The sequence below is a fragment of the Zootoca vivipara genome, chromosome 6, assembly GCF_965207765.1.
Source record: "Zootoca vivipara chromosome 6, rZooViv2.hap1.1, whole genome shotgun sequence".
NCBI classification, from domain to species: domain Eukaryota; kingdom Metazoa; phylum Chordata; class Lepidosauria; order Squamata; family Lacertidae; genus Zootoca; species Zootoca vivipara.
The window spans coordinates 69,465,900-69,482,345 of record NC_142589.1 but is presented as its reverse complement, the minus strand read 5'-3'; the positions used below and the strand labels follow the sequence as shown (position 1 = coordinate 69,482,345).

The following is a 16,446-nucleotide window of genomic DNA, read 5'->3' as shown; positions in this document are numbered from 1 at the left end:
TAAATCCAAAAGCGACACAAGACACAACACAGTCAACTCATTGCAACCCCAAGCTTAAAACACAGATTTAATAATTGAGAGGCTCAGACTAGGTAAGTCGGCGGTGGAGAACATTTTCGGTTTTCAGGTCCGATCTGTAGGTTCTCCACTTCAGTAGGCCAATTTTGACAGGTGGGTGTGAACTCCCAAGCACCCAATAGCCTGTCCGACATTTGGGAACTGCAACATGAGGGCTTTGTCAATCCTACACTTGGCAAAGCACGGGGTTTGCAAACCTGTTTTCTAGTCATGCCTCTGCTTGTCTCAAACCTGACATCACCTGTGAGGTCAGGTGTGGGGCAGGTGAGAGAGGCTGGACTCAACCTTGTAGCTCTGAGACCTGCATTGGGTCAAATACAGCTTATGGGCTGGAACTTCTCCACCCCTGATGTAAATTAATCTCCAAATGCCTTGGTGAGGAGGAAGGTATTTGCCTCTCATCAGAAGGAAGACGCCAGGTGAATCTCTGTAATGGGAATGCTGGGACTGAAATGGCCCTTTCTGCTTATTTGGTAGAGGAACCCAGAGCAGCAGCTGTGAATACCGTAGGATCTTAGGGTTTTGATAGAAACATGGAAGAAGGCGCATATGTCAGGTAACCTGGCCCCAAGCTGTTCAGGGACATTAAAATGTAATAAACCAGCACTTTAAATTAAGCCCGGGTGAGGGTTTTGGAAGAAGAGGAGGGCAGACACATGCTTGCTTGTTTATTGAGCAATCCTCCTATTTGTTTGCAGGGATATTAGACAATGTTGGCTTATTTAATGAACGCTCATTCTTATTTGTGGGGAGGTTAGATTGCAATCGCTTTTTCTGAATTTGTCAGTATGTTGTTGAATCCCACTGCAAAATAGAGACAGCCTGGAAGCATCCCAAGACTTTTCACTTCAAATGCCTACTATCTCCCACATTAATCCCTTTCCAAATGAGTTTGGATTTTTTAAAGGGAGATTTTTTAAAGGGAGGCAGGAGGTATATTGTACACAGTGATTGCATAGTTGCTAAGTTGTGTCTGATCCAGACACCTTTTCTGAGAAGTGTGTCTCTTGCCAGGAAAGCAAAGGGAATGCAGTTACTGTATGTGGTAGAGCAGGGGTGGCCAACTCCCAATAGACTGTAATCTACTCACAGAGTTAAAAACTGGCAGTGATCTATCCCCTTTTGTTAAGCTTTTTTTTAGGGAGGAGGAAGGCCCATTTGGGGGGGTTCAGGTCATAGTTAAGCTTTTTTTAGGAAGGAGGAAAGCCCTTTTAGGAGGGCAGGGCAAAATTGTTGAGCTTTTTTTAGAGGAGCCAAAGTTGTTGAGCTTCTTTGGGGCGAGCCAGTGATCTACCACTGACCTACCACAGACATCCAGTGATCTACTGGTAGATCACGATCTACCTGTTGGACATGCCTGTGGTAGAGCATATACTCAGTGTACAGATAAAATCCCCAGCCTCTGCAGTTTAAAAGATCTCAGGAGGGCCAAGTAATTAGGCTTGGCTGGGGAGAGACCCAGGTTAAAATCCTTGCTCAATAATTGTGTCGCACACAGCCTAATCTCTTTCGCAGGATTGTTGTGAGAATAACATGGTGGAGTTTGGGAACTGCACACTGTCCTGAGCTTGGAGGGAAAAGAGGATGTACAGCAGTAAACAAATCCATACAAACAAGTTTATTAATAGTTCACTGACATTCAAACTCCAAAAGCAAATGTAAACAGAAGCCTACAAACAGCGCACTTTTCATTATTAGAACAAAATCAAAACAAGTACATTTTATCAACGTAAAAGCTGTAATAAAAATACAACAGCTGCCTGAGAGCCAGGAGACTTGTTGCTGGACAACATTGGCCAGTGGTCTGACTTGGTATAAGTCTTCTTCACTGACTCGCCAAAAGGTAGCCTTAGTTTATTAATTTTATTATACGTACATATTTAAACCGTCCATTTCTCCCTCATATTTTAACTATAGTAAATGGTCTATTTCTCCCTCATATCTAACTATAGCAGGCATCCCCAAACTGCGGCCTTCCAGATGTTTTGGCCTACAACTTCCATGATCCCTAGCTATGAGGACCAGTAGTCAAGGATGATGGGAATTGTAGTCCAAAACATCTAGAGGGCCGAAGTTTCGGGGTGCCTGAACTAGAGTCTATACTTTAGTCTATCTCTTCCTCAATTGGTATCAGAACCTTCATCCAAGTAGCTTAACACAGCTGTGTCTTCCTTCACCCCATTATGAGGTACCTTATTTCATCCCATGAGGTAGTTTAGGCTGGTAGACAGTAAACTGCCCCACATCTCTCATGTTGGCTCTCTTGGGCCAACAGGTACTCAAAAGTGGCGCTGAGACCCTTGTACCTTATGTGCAGTTGCAGAATAGTTTTCTGGCACCATCCTGTGGCAACTTCTCAAATTACACTGTAAAGTCATACATGGCACACTAACGCTGAAGATCAAGCAGCTACGTTCCACTACGTACCACTTCATATGCCGGCTGAAATGATATTGGTACCTTCCTGATGCTGCTGGATGACAATTCCCATCAGTCCCACCCGGTGTGGCCAATGGCCAAGGGTGATGGGATTTGTAGTCAAGCAGCATCTGGCGGGCACACAAACGCTGCCCACCGTGCGTTGCCAATCCTGCTAACCTCATCATGAGTGAATGTCGCAAGCAAATCGCCGGCACTCGGACCACTTGCAAACGGCAACAGATCGTGGTATTTCGCTGGAAAAACCAACCAACACACCAGTTGTTGACAAACGTATGCACTGCCACCTGGAATTAAATCCCATGGGGCTTAGTGGAAGCTGATACATGTGTAGGATACAGCTGCATGAAAATCACCCCACAACTCAAAATCTTAAAGTGCTTTTCATCAAGGACCTGGGAAGGGAATGGTGTACTCTCTGCTGCCCCCCTTTGGCCAGGTCCTGTAACTGCAGCCTCTTTTCCTGCTACGCCGGGTATTTGCTGGTCACTGCTGGCCAGGTTGTGTTACTGCAACCTCTTTCCTTGCTCTGCTGCCCCCTCTTGGCCAGGTACTGCAACTGTAGCCTGTCCCTTGTTATCTGCTGTACTCCCTGTTGGCCAAGTTGTGTAACTGCTGCCCCATTTCTCTGCTCTCTGCTGCCTACTATTGTCCAGGAAAAAATAAAAAAAATCCTTCCAGTAGCACCTTAGAGACCAACTAAGTTTGTCATAGGTATGAGCTTTCATGTGCATGCACACTTCTTCAGATACAATATTCTTCAGATATTGTCCAGGCTGTGTAACAGCAAGGTTTAATCGCTGTTTCCTTCTGCAGCCTCTCGGCAACATTGTCAAGAGGGGGCAGCAGAGAGCAGGCAAAGAGGGGGGAAAGGGGACAGTAGAGAGTAAGGTAGGAAGCTACAGTCACATGATTTCAGCCTCTTCCCTTGCTCTTATGTATTGTGTGAGATTCCCACCATATGCAGCAAAATAGTTGCAAATGCACTTGTGAACTGTAACATCCGTATATGCCCAGTTCCCGCCACTGCAGCCCCTGACCTTTGCCTGGCTAGAAGTTACTTTTGTGAGCAGAAAATTTGCCAAGGCACCAAACAGCAGTTACGGGGAGATGTGGAATAACAGATGCAGGAGCAAGTGGGAGGTGCCATCCTTTACTTCCATGTTGTCGGTCCTCTTAGGGGGCAGGGATAAAGATCGTCTTCTTCTGGGGCTTCCTGCACCGCCGCACGGTGACAGTGACAGGAGCCGGGTCCAGAGGCATGCCCGCCACAGAAGGCATTGTGCCAAACTGGAAGAAGCGAAGGGAAGAGCTTGTTAGAGGGAGGCAGCGAAATGCAAAACAGCATGCTAGAAATCTGCTAAAGTTGCAACGGTTAGCAGCAGAGCTATGCATCTGGCAAGGGTGCTTTCTGCATCAAAAGTGGACTTGCTAGCATCTTGAAATGTGACCATGCATATTATGTCTGGCAAAGCCAATTTCACACAGAGGCAGTGAGGTATACTGAGTGTTAGATTAGGACTGGGGGAAACCCCAGGTCCAGCTGCGAAACCCACCAGGAGGACTTAGAGCCAATCCATTACCTCTCAGCTTAACCAAAGTTGTTGTGAGGGTAAAATATGGAGATGGAGTGGGGAGGAGGACTATGATTTGGGTCCAGACTAAGGTACTTAGTTGCACTTAGTTCAAATTGAAACCAATGTGGAAAAACTAGTTGCAACTTTAGTTTCAAAAGCAGCGAAGTTCAGCTAAGTTCTTAGATCCAACTCCACGCATGCCACCTTGAACTCCTGGGAAGAAAGGCAGGATAAAAACGTAATAAAAAATAAAATCTCCTGGAGATGCATGAACGTTGCTGCTTCATTAGTTTGGGGTTAGAGTAAAAGGGTTGCTGGGGTAGTGAGCTTCAACCCTGCCATTTCATAGGTGACTGCTGAAATAGTCAAAAACGATAGTCAGCCTGCAACTTATGCGGTAGTTACATTTTGGGGATTGCATCTACTGTAAATAAGTTGGAGCAGGGCTGGAGGGCTTCTTGACCAAATCATTGTAGTTCGGATTCGACTGCAAATAAGTGAATCCATGTACTTCTAATATTTATGTATTTCTAATATGTACTTCTAATATTTATTTATTTACAGGATTCCCCTAACTACAGTTAAAAACGTGGATTGGCTTAGGGCTTTGCAAAACAGAGTGCCAAAGGTTAAAATTGGCATAGTGCTTTATTCACCAAAAGTCTGCAGGTTTCTTTCTTCTTCTCTCTCTCTCTCTTTTAAAAAGCACCTGTTACTTCCTGCATATTAATTTTTTTAAAAAATCATAATGTTACAAATATGGACAATTCTTCAATTTATTCTCTATTTCATTTTATCTCTGATGTGCCTTTTTGCAGTTATCAATGGTTCTGACTTTTCTACCAGGGTCAGTGTCCCTGAATTAGGCTTTGGATGAAACTGCAATGGGTGTGCCTTTCTACATTCTTTGGATGCCCAACTCTATGGTACGTGCACCCGCCGCCCCACCAGGAGGACTGTGCTCACCTTATAGGGTGCACTCCACTTCCCAGCACCTGCCACATTGAGAGACCTCACGCGGAGCAAGTACGTAGTGTCAGGAGTCAGATTCTCCAGATGCTCTTCTGTCTGCGAGCAAAACCAGTGGATGTTCTTGCCTTGACCATCCAGCCTGGCCTCCTGCAGTTGCAGCTCGTAGAAGGAAATCAACTCCCCGTTGCGTGGGCCGGACCAAGAAACCTATGGAGGAGAAAGAATGGCCATCATGCAGAAAGCCAGGAGATGAGTGCCTTTACTTGAGCCCGACATCTTCAAGGAAGTGGGTGCTAAAGGGGTCCTTTCACTGGTGCAGGGAGGAACCATGGTGGCTGGTGCCCACTGGGATTTATGGGACAGAAAACAAGGAGACCAGTAGTGAGTGGAGCCAGAGCCAATGACAAGCAAACCCAACTGATTCTAGTTTTGTCCCCCATCCTCTACCCTGTTGGGTTCTGCAGGGACTAAGGAGGAGGAAGCTGGCATTCAGGGCCACCCCCGGGGCTGGTTGTAAGGAAGATGGTGGACAGGTGGTGGCTGGTTGAAGACAGATGGAGGTTGGTGGGGCAGTGATCTCTTTGCCCTAATGCACCAGCCTCCGCTGCCAGTAAGGGATGTACACCAAGAGGTAGCCTTAGAGTCTTCTCTGATATAGCAGAAAGCACTGGGCGTGCTTCTGGGAAGCCTGTCTATTGAGCATTCACCCTGACTTGTTTGTAGGGAGGTTAGCGACTGCTACTCCACACTTTCCAGTGCATTTCCCCGGCACTTCTCTTAGCACAAGATGTCCAGTCTCTTTTGGAAGTGAGTTTGCTGCACAACACCTCCTAATCAACTATAACTGCGCAACTTGAATTTGGTAGTGTGTGACTGAATGCCGGACCCTGCAGCCAAGTGTTAGTTCTTGGCTTTAAAAAAAAAGGTAAAGGAAAGGGACCCCTGGATGGTTAAGACTAGTCAAAGGCGACTATGGGTTTGTGGCACTCATCTCGCTTTCAGGCCAAGGGAGTGGTACCGGTACCTATTTATCTATTTGCACTGGCGTGCTTTTGAACTGCTAGGTTGGCAGAAGTTGGGACAGAGCAACAGGAGCTCACCCTGTTGTGGGGATTTGAACCACCGACCTTCCGATTAGCAAGCCCAAGAGGCTCAGTGGTTTAGACCACAGCGCCACCCATGTGGTAAGTTCTTGGTGTACCATTCATGGTTTGTCTTGGGGGCAGACAAGCTACAAGCCTGGTTTTGGATGTCATGTTAAGCCAAAACATAGTTTAGCTCCCAGTAGTGAAGCAGCAGTAGCAGCAGCAATATCGGGAGAGGAATGAAGCGGCTGTGATTTTTGCTGTGAGTACCGATGGCACACTTGTTCCTTCTTGCACAGTCATGGTTCGGCTCAGCATTATGTGCAAATCATGCCACTGTGTCCAACACAAGCTATATTCCAAACACAGTAATTTCCAGGCACTTGAAACTGAAGTCTATTGCTGTGCACTTGGAGGGCAGTTGGCCTGGAAGACCCACTGGGATTCCTTCTGTGATGTTTTCGCTCTTAAGGTTTCTGTGAGCAGAGCTGTCCAGGGTGGCTTATCCTGAGGCAACACGTCTTAAGGCCTGAAAGAAGACTATTTATAGCCGGTGACAGTCAGGTGATGTGTTTCGATGGGAGTTAAGATGGCTCAGGAAAAGGATGAAGAGCGATGACTGAGCCTTATTGTCCCCAACCCCATTAAGCAGGGAGAGGGGGCAAAAGAGAAGGAAGCGAGCAACCTGCAGATATTTTTTTGACTGATGGAGAAGCGACGGACAAAAGGATACAGAGGGCTGAATTGCTCTCTGTAAAAGGCACTGTAAAAGGCTCTGGCAGTTCTGCTAGAAATCTGATGGGGAGCATTGCACCTGGGACCTCTGTATTTTCCACCTATGCTCAACCTGTGTACGTGTGTAAATCAGGGATGGGGAATCTGTGGCCTCTACAGAAGTTCTTGGACTCCATATCCCATCAGCCCCAGCCAGCATGGCCAATGGCCAGGGATGATGAGAGTTGTAGTTTATGGAAGGTAAGAGGTCCCCCGTCCCTGATATAAATGGCCTGTTAAAGCTATGGGGGTGGGGAACTGCTATTGTGATGATTTTATTATGATGCTGCCTATTATGTTTTAATTATTATGCTCCATAAAATGTGTTCTTAATGTTGTACACCACCTGGGATCCTTTGATAAAGGGCAGTATATAAATTGAAACAACAACAACCCATATGATACAAGGCTCCAGTCACTCTCCTGAAACCTTATTCCACACACACCTAGACAAGCACTGGAGCCCCTGAAATCTCTCATGTCTCATAGGGTTGGGGTGCATGTAACAATATGGGTTCCTCAGAGGTGCACTAAATGTAATTTATCTATGCTCAAATGTTGCACCCCCATTTGCCCAAAGAGAGACTCTCCAATCACAGTAACCTAGCAATGCAGAGGAGGCCATCTTGTGTCATTAGGCCCCACCTGAGCGCTGGTGCTGCTGACAGTGTGCTCGCGGATGAAGGGCTGTGGCGGCAGTTCCACACACACAGGAGACTCTGAGCCGCTGTCAGAGAGGCTGGTCTCCCCGTCGCTCATGTCCAGGTCAACGGGGACGCTGGGGCTGCTGCTGCGTCGAGGGCGGCTTGGTGCGGGCTTGCGAGCGGCTTTCTTTGGAACCGACAGCCCAGCCAGCAAGTCGTCCAAGGTGTGAGGTAAACTGCAGGCTGAGTAGAGGATGTGTTTGGGGGTCTCGATGATGCTGCCCAGGCCAGAGCTGGATGTGTCGCTGCTTTCACTGGGAAGGCTTGAGTGATTTCTGTAGAGCTGAAACTAAATTAAAAGAGGAACAACCCACCCAAACAACTCGAGTGAAACCTGCTTGCGGAACTTGTTGTTCATGTTCCCCTAAGCCAGAGGTGGGGAACTTGATGCCCTCCAGATGTTGATGAACTACATAATTTCCACCACCCCTGACCATTGGGCATGCTGGCTGCAGCTAATAGGACCTGGGGTCCATCAACATCTGGAGGGCTGCAGGTTCCCCATTCGTCTCCACACACACCGACATTTTTCCATTTATTGAAATGATGTATATATTCCAGATGACTGGCAATACTTTAACAAGCATCAATAGAACCTAGGAAGGTCTTCATTTTCACTACTGCTTGTGGCATCTAAAAGAGGAAACATGGTCCTCCTAATGTTGGTGGACTCCAGTTCCTATCAGGGGAAATTTTTTCATCCTGAGGGCTACATTACTCCATTGGCAGTCTCATGCCAGCGTAAATTGCAGCCAGGGCAATGGATGTGACTCCTGCTTTTGTACAATAACCTACAGCCACACATAATCCAGATGTTTCCGCACACAGTCCCCCCCTCACGCATCCTCTGAGGCATTAAAGGTAAAGGTAAAGGGACCCCTGACCATTAGGTCCAGTCGTGACCGACTCTGGGGTTGCGCGCTCATCTCGCATTATTGGCCGAGGGAGCCGGCGTATAGCTTCCAGGTCATGTGGTCAGCATGACAAAGCCGCTTCTGGCAAACCAGAGCAGCACATGGAAACACCGTTTACCTTCCCGCTGTAGCGGTTCCTATTTATCTACTTGCATTTTGACGTGCTTTCGAACTGCTAGGTTGGCAGGAGCTGGGACCAAGCAACGGGAGCTCACCCCGTCACAGGGATTCGAACCACCGACCTTCTGATCAGCAAGCACTAGGCTCAGTGGTTTAACCACAGCGCCACAGATCAAAGACCCATCCCAGCAGTTAAAAGCACTTGAGTGAGGGGGGGGCATGGAGCAGGTCCAGTTATGGGTGTGGCCTGGGGACACTTCTAGGAGCCAAACAGAGATGTCGGGGGGGGGTCATATTCACTCCCTGGACCCAAGGTTCCCCACTCCTCATTTATATGATCAAAGTATCTCCTTAGGCTGCACCTTCCCTCTTGAATTAGCTTTTTGGGGGGTTCCTTATGAATAAGCTTTGATTATAGGAGCTGTAGATTGATTATCCAGGGATGGGGGGGGTAGGTGGGCCTCAGTCCCCCAATCTCAGAAGGAGCCCCAGCACCTCTATTCCCTTCTTCTGGCATGCCTGGTTTCCTGTTGATGGACCACAATAGCGGTTTTTTTAAAAAAAAGCATTTTAGAGAAATACCTCCTTCTCTTCTTCTCCTGGATGACTATGAGCTGAATAAAGAGCATGAAATTCACTCTCGACTCCGAGTATGTTTCACCTACCATTTTCAAGCAGGGGAGAGGTCATTCCCTTGGGAAGGAGAGACTTGACGAGGCTTCTCTGTGGCAGATATGATGAGTGGCGATGAATGACTTGCACCTTTAAGGCTGCATCTGTTCACAGGAATGGGGGTGGGAATTTGAGTGCATTAGGATTAAATAGGCCCACACATCTGTCGAGCCACAAGGTTCGGAAAGCTTCCGGCTGCAAGGAACAGAGCCATAGCTGCCAAGTTTTCCCTTTTCTTGCGAGGAAGCCTATTCAGCATAAGGGAAAATCCCTTTAAAAAGGGGATAACTTGGCAGCTATGAACAGAGCCCTTTCCACATCGAAACATGTCTGCCCAGGTTATGCACTTGGCTTCACTCCTGAGTTGAGAGTTCTGCTCCCAGGTCCAGCCAAAAAAACCCCAACCAGGAGCAGGGAAGCCTTTTCAACCCATGGGCTTCGTTCCTTTCTAGGCAACTTTCCAGGGACCACATGCCAGACGTAAAACTGAGCAGAGCAACTAATGTGAATTTCACCTTTGTATACACACTCACGTGTGCTCCTCTCTAGCCTCTATCCCAGGGATTGTCAACCTGGTCCCTACCGCTCACTAAAGGGTGTTTCAGGATTCTAGGTGGGCGGTAGGGGGTTCTACGGCACAAGCTGAATCCTCCTTCCATCGAGCACTGGTGGGCGGTAAGGAAATTTTACCATCAAGAAAGATGCATTAGTGGGCGGTAGGTATAAAAAGGTTGACTACCCCTGCCAGGCAAAAACATTCAAGGAAGGGTGTGAAGCAGCAGGGTCAGAAAGGGGTGTGGGCTGGGGAGAGTTATGAAGGCCAGAAAGAGAAGTCTGGAGGGACACCTCTGGTCCAAGACCCTGAAGCTTCCCATCCCTGCCCTCGACTCCCCCCAAACCGCTGAGGTCTCCTCTTTGGCTCCACTCACACTCAGTTTCTGTTTTTGCATCCTAAATCCCTTCCCTGAACATGTCTGTGGTGCCGCCGCCGCCCCTTCCATCAGTTTGCTCCCCAAAAGGACACCTTTTCCATGAGGACTCTGGCTTAGTACTCATTCCCAGACGTAATCAAGTTTAAAACACACACACACACAAATCTAAACTTATGTGGCTTTGCAGGACTCCGATTCTCATCAGCCCCAGGCAGAGTGGCCTGTGGTCAGGGATGATGGGAATTATAGTCCAACAACATCCCTCGTCTATAGGATTGGAATGTAAATGTGTTTGCTGACATTTCATTTTTATCCTATCTCCCTTGCCCTGTCGTTTTCCCCATTGTTGATTTTTCATTGTAAGCTTCTGTCTGTGTTTCGTTTTCGAAAGTCTGTAAAGCGGCACGTACATGAATGGTACATGAATGGTATAACAATGACTATTATTATTATTATTATTACAATGATACTGTATAGAAATTTCTGACACTGTCCTGGTCCTTCAAAACAAAGATGGGGGCCACCCTACATGGAATAATTACAGAGGTTTCTAATTTTCTAGGAGCAGATCATGGTTCCTTATGCCATGCCCTGTACTTGGGCATTACAGTATATAAAACTCCCAAGGTCCAGAGAAAGCCACTGCCAGGCAGACAAGCTAGAATGCTGAGTACCCACCCTATTGCCACTTTCCCTCGCTCCCCTCACAGCCATCCCTTGTGTTTCAACCCTGTTGCTGTCCAGACTAGCTCTGCCTCTGCCTCCAGACCCATGGAGCTGACTTACCGCCCACAGGATGCCCCGGCACTAGCATATTGGAGGCTATGAGTCTGAAGGCCTGTCCCAGAAAGGCCACTGTTTGCCTAGTCCTCATTATGCCACAGTGCTACCCCTGCCCATTGTGACCAGGCACACTCAACGTGGGGCAGGCCTAGGGCCTAGGGCCTAGGGCCCAGGGCCCTTTTACATGAATGTAGCTGCTGACTGGCTCTGTGCAGCAATTGTATTAATGAAGAAATGAACGAACATGAACGCACACGTACACCAGCTGATATGTTTCTATCATTACAGACACAGGACTGGAGCTGTTTTTTGTGGCAAGGCTCACCACTGGTACAGAGTACCAGCATCTTTTTTTGTACCAACAGTACTTTTATCAGTATATGAGTACTGGCACCTCTTTTATTTTTAACCAAAAATATCAATGCCTAGGACAATTGTGTGCTTTGGGGTTGCTTAACACAATTGGAAGCCAATTCCTGTGCAAAATCCCAGTCTTGCCAGAGCCCGGAATGTAACCAATGATATACAAGTTTAGGAAGGCCGAAAGGAAGCAGTTGTTGTTGTTGTTTAGAGAGATCATTTCCTATTGGCTCTGCTTTATGGAAGGGGTTCTTCTGGTTGGCTGACATCTGCCTCTTTCTTATTAGCTGCTGCCTGCTATATAAGGTGAGATGGTTTTGAGGCACTGTTTTATCTAGATGTGTGCTAAGGGTGGCCAGATGGCCCTCCTTTATCTGACACAAAGTGACCCCAATAAGCGAAGCTTTGGTGTGTGTGTGTGTGTGTGTGTGTGTGTGTGTGTGTGTGTGTGTGTGTGTAAAAGTAGTGTTTAATTCTTTATCTGCCAGGTGTTTTCCCCTTGAACCTGTGCCCTAACACCGCCCTGCTTTTACCACTGCCAGTGTTTCAGGTGCATGTTAACATCACCTTCCCAGGTTATAACAAATAGTTAGACTTCATATGACAAACAACATGTAGTTCAGGAGCTTACTTCATTTTTTTGTTTCCATCTCCAAAGAATGGATTCTCTAAAAAAAACCTCTCTTTTCCTCTTTTGTTTTGTTTTGTTGGTGGCCTATAGTTTCCCTTGTAGGTGGAAGGATGGGAGAAATTTCTTCTGCAGCTTTAAAGGCAAGAGGGAATTTTTTTTAATCTGCACGGGTGTGTGTTTGTGTGTAACACAATAGGAGACAGACAGAGCTGGAAGAAAATGCCTGTAGAGAGAACGCCATTGGCTGCCAAGGGAACAAGGCAAGAAGTAAGCTTTGTTTGGAGGATAAAAAAAACCAAAAAAGCAGAAACATGATCCAAGGAGGGCAGTGTCTGACAAGAATCACCCTGTATGAGGCATCTGAAAATCCTGACAGGTTCCAAAATGCATTCCTTCCTTCCTAGGCAAAGCTGGAGTTACCTGATGTGTGTTACAAGGAGGGTCCTGACAAGGATCAGCAGCTACTACTAGAAGCCCAGGGTGCCAATTTGACTTGTGGGGGCTTCCTATCCAGTGCTTGATCAGCATCAGCAGTCAGCTCAGAAGGGCTCCTAGCTGGCCCAGTCTGGCTGTGATGCTGCTCCTCCCCAGCTCCCCAGAGGCTACTGCAGTGGTGGGTGGGCAGTTCTCAGGTCAGCTAACATCCTTAGGGGCCGGTCGCCATCTTTATTTATCGAAAACGCTCACAAGGCCTCTACCCAAACCTCAAAAGTGGCACTGAGGTGTGTGTGGGGGGTCCAGTTGCCCCTCTCCTATCTACTCCTTTTGCTTCAAAGTATGATCCTGCAACTCACCACGCTTTCGATGTGAACAGGGTGGACATATGGATGAGGGCCTCATCGAGGGCTGTCCCGAGACATCTTCCTGCTTAGCGTTACCGGAAATTGGAAGGGGGGCTGACCCCCCCCAAACCTTGCCTCTCCACACTACAAGGCAAAGATAAAGAGCCTCTGCTGTACATTACCAAATGTAGCAAACTGATACCTGTAAATGTATCTATGTACAGTATTGTACTGGTTCAATGGGAAAACTTTAGAAAGTCATATAAAATCTCTCCAGTGATGGATTCACACCATTCCAATGTTCTAATCAGAAGGGAAATGGCTACCAGAAGAGGAGCTTGGGAGAGGGCTAGGGGCAGCCATAATCCCTGAAGCATGAGACCACTTACACAGCAGCCCCACTGCCTGGGTGATCATCCCTAGCATCCTGGCACCTGAGTGCCAGACAGGTAGCCATCCCAATCACAATAGCAAACCCAACCTCAATGGACTGGGGTCTCCGTCCAGAGGAAAGGGTGTGCTTAACTTGGCTGGGAAACAGGAACATGTAAAAACTTACCTTTGTTTTACCTAATGGGTGTGAGGTGGAGGTCAAGGAAGGGGGAGGGGGCAAACCTGATACTTAGGTTTCTGCCAGAAGACCCCTCCCAGTTTATGACATAGTTATGACAAAATGTATGATGTTTTTACTAAAGGTGCTATGGGTAAAATGGGAAAGTTATAAAAAGGGGAGCCATCCTTCTTTCTGCTTCTTCCATGTGGTAGTTTGAAGTCCTGTTGCAACAGTTGCTTGAATAAAGACCAGGCCTACAGGCTGCTGTTTTGCTCCTATATTCTTGGCTGGTGTCTTTGTTGGGCAATCCAAGTGAGCCAGGGAAATTTTCCTTTAACATTTAGTCATCATAGCTCGGTGGTAGAACATCTGCTTTGCATGAAGAGGGGCTTAGGTTCAACCCCAAGCATCTCCAGATAGGACTGTCTGGGGCAGAACTCTGTCTCCAGACAGCCACTGCCAGCCAGTGTAGTCAGCACTGAGTTAGATGGACCAACGGCCCAAGTATAAGGCAGCATCTTATGGTGCTTGAGGACAAGATGGTGCTCTTCCCATTGATTTGAAGGTTAATGTGAAATGGTTTGAAGAAACGAATAACAAATTATATGGTAAAAGGTAAAGGTAAAGTTAGCTTACTTTCTTCTTGCTGTTAGGTACCTTACTTGCATCAAGAGATGGTCTAAAAATATTGGAATAAATAGAATTAATAAATTTAATTTTTTAAAAAAATTAAATATAGCCAGTATTTTATGCAGCCAGCTGCCTCCCAGCATACTGTGTTCACTTAGCGAAATGTGGCATCCCCTGTTGCAGCAAAGAACGCTCGAGATTTCAAGCAGGGGACAGGGAAGGGCCTTCACCATTCTACCCTGCCTCTGGGAAGGAAGAGCTGCAATGTCTCTAGGAGAATGACCTCAGTTGCCTTTGTGCTTTTTCTTGTTGGGCGGGGATGGAAAAAGGGCAATGGTGGGAGCAGCTGCTCCCTTGCCCATTCCTGGTCCGCCCCGCTGTCCCAATCCAGTTCTGGGTGGTGGTGCAGAGAACCAGGTAATCAGTAACTGAGTGTGTGTGTGTGTGTGGGGCCAAAGACTTCCCCCACCTGCACTTGAGCCTGTCTGAAAAGCAGGCAGCTGGGTGATCCGCTGCCTTTCCCCCTTCCCTTTCCCCCACTCCTGTGCTGCGTGTACTAAGAGCTAAGTGACCCATTTGTTTTGGCAGTATCTCCCTCTGCTCTGTACCCAGCCCCTGACGAAAGTCCTACTTGGTTATTACACACCACAGAATGTCGCATAGACAGTGGGAAAACAAAAAAACACAGAACAGCTAAGAGTCTAAGACAGATATATAGTTAAATTTAAACATGACACAGATGATTAATTCCAGAGGAGAAAAGGGAGTTGTATAATTTACATCTGATTTTATGGTTATGTTCTTTAAATGAGTCAGTTATTTAAAATCTTTGAATCTACAGCTATATCAGCACAGTTAATTGTGGCGCTGTGGTCTAAACCACAGAGTCTAGGGCTTACCAATCAGAAGGTCGGTGGTTCGAATCCCCGTGACGGGGTGAGCTCCCGTTGCTCGGTCCCTGCTCCTGCCAACCTAGCAGTTCGAAAGCACATCAAAGTGCAAGTAGATAAATAGGTACCACTATGGCGGGAAGGTAAACAGTGTTTCCGTGTGCTTAGTCATGTTATCCACATTACCCAGAAGCTATACGCTGGCTCCCTCAGCCAGTAAAGCGAGATGAGCGTCGCAACCCGAGTCATCCACGACTGGACCTAACGGTCAGGGGTCCCTTTATCTTTAAAAGACCGAGTTAATAATAATATAATAATAATAATAACAATAATAATAATATTTATTAAGTGTTCCCCCAAGACCCTCAGCAATATTAAGGTGGTCCGTTGGCACATCGCCCCAAGGAATACTGGGGACTGTAATTTGTTAAGGATGCTGGGAAATTGTAGCTCTGCTATGGGTAAACTAGAGCTCCCATGATTTTTTGGGGGGTGGGGGATCGTGTTTTGAATCTGCTGTAAAGGTACGTATCATGTTTCACAACGGGCAAAATGAATGCTTGCTTTTTTTGGGGGGGGGGAGTAATATCCATTTCCATTTGGTTTTTTTAAAAAATGTTTTTAATACTGAAATATTGCACACAGTGATATTTCTGTAACAAAGGCTGCCAAGACCTCTTTATATATAAAAAAGAATTGTGGCCCATATTAGTTAGTATGATGGGCGTTCCTTTTCCAATTGGATATTTTACATCAGGCTCCAACATGTCTTGGGCCTGACCTGATCTCACCCAGATCAAAGCTCCATCCCATTGACCCACACAGCCTGTTTGCTGTCGCTTTCCTCGCTGGGCAACGTTTGCTGGAACTGGGGGGGGCTGGAGGCAGGAGAGAAGCGGCTGGAGGAGGAGGAGGAGGAGGTCCTGATTGTTCCTGCGTCTTTGTGTGTGTGGAGAGAGAGAGAGAGAGATGTGTCATCGGCTTCCCTTCTCCTTTGGAGAGGCTCCTGAGTCGCAGGTGCGACGTGAGCCGCAGACAATGGGCGCTTTGAGAAAGGAGGCCGCGCTATGGGGGCGGGGAAGCGGCGCGCGCTTTGGGTCTGGCGATCTCCAAAAGCTAGGGCGCAGGACCGAGTCAGAAAAAAACTTTATAAAACACCTTTGCATCCATTTAAACACCACCGCATTCCGTTGATTCAGACGCTTTGGAGAGATCTTCTTCGCCATCAGATTTTGTTTCAGGCTGAAGCTCGTGCCTCCCTGCAGGACAATAGCAGGCGAGCGTGGTCTTGGGAGGAAAAAGAATGAAATGGGAGGGTGGCCCGCTTTAAAGCACAGACGCACTGTCCCAATATCGTCATTTAGTCACCAAACAAGCTCATTTCTCCCGCCAGGGCTTAATGCTGCAAATGTGGGACGGATACCTGGACTAAGGGGACTCCGGAGCGCGTGCAGAGTGCATTCCCCTGACCGCTCCCTAACTCCAGAAAATCCCCAGCGGTTAGGGAGGAAGGGCTTAGAAGGTGTTACGATGATGATGATGATGATGAT

The 16,446-nt window shown here is 47.3% G+C and overlaps 1 protein-coding gene across 1 annotated transcript; it reads right to left on the bottom strand.

The window, feature by feature from the left end:
- Positions 1 to 1,688: 1,688 nt before the first annotated feature.
- FNDC8 (fibronectin type III domain containing 8) lies at positions 1,689 to 8,156 on the bottom strand. Its single transcript, XM_060276442.2, has 4 exons — positions 8,151 to 8,156; positions 7,571 to 7,918; positions 5,061 to 5,273; positions 1,689 to 3,807 (listed from the first exon to the last, which is right to left on the bottom strand). Exons 1-4 carry the CDS (start codon positions 8,154 to 8,156, stop codon positions 3,694 to 3,696), a joined length of 681 nt encoding a protein of 226 aa, XP_060132425.2. The 3' UTR covers positions 1,689 to 3,693.
- Positions 8,157 to 16,446: the final 8,290 nt, after the last annotated feature.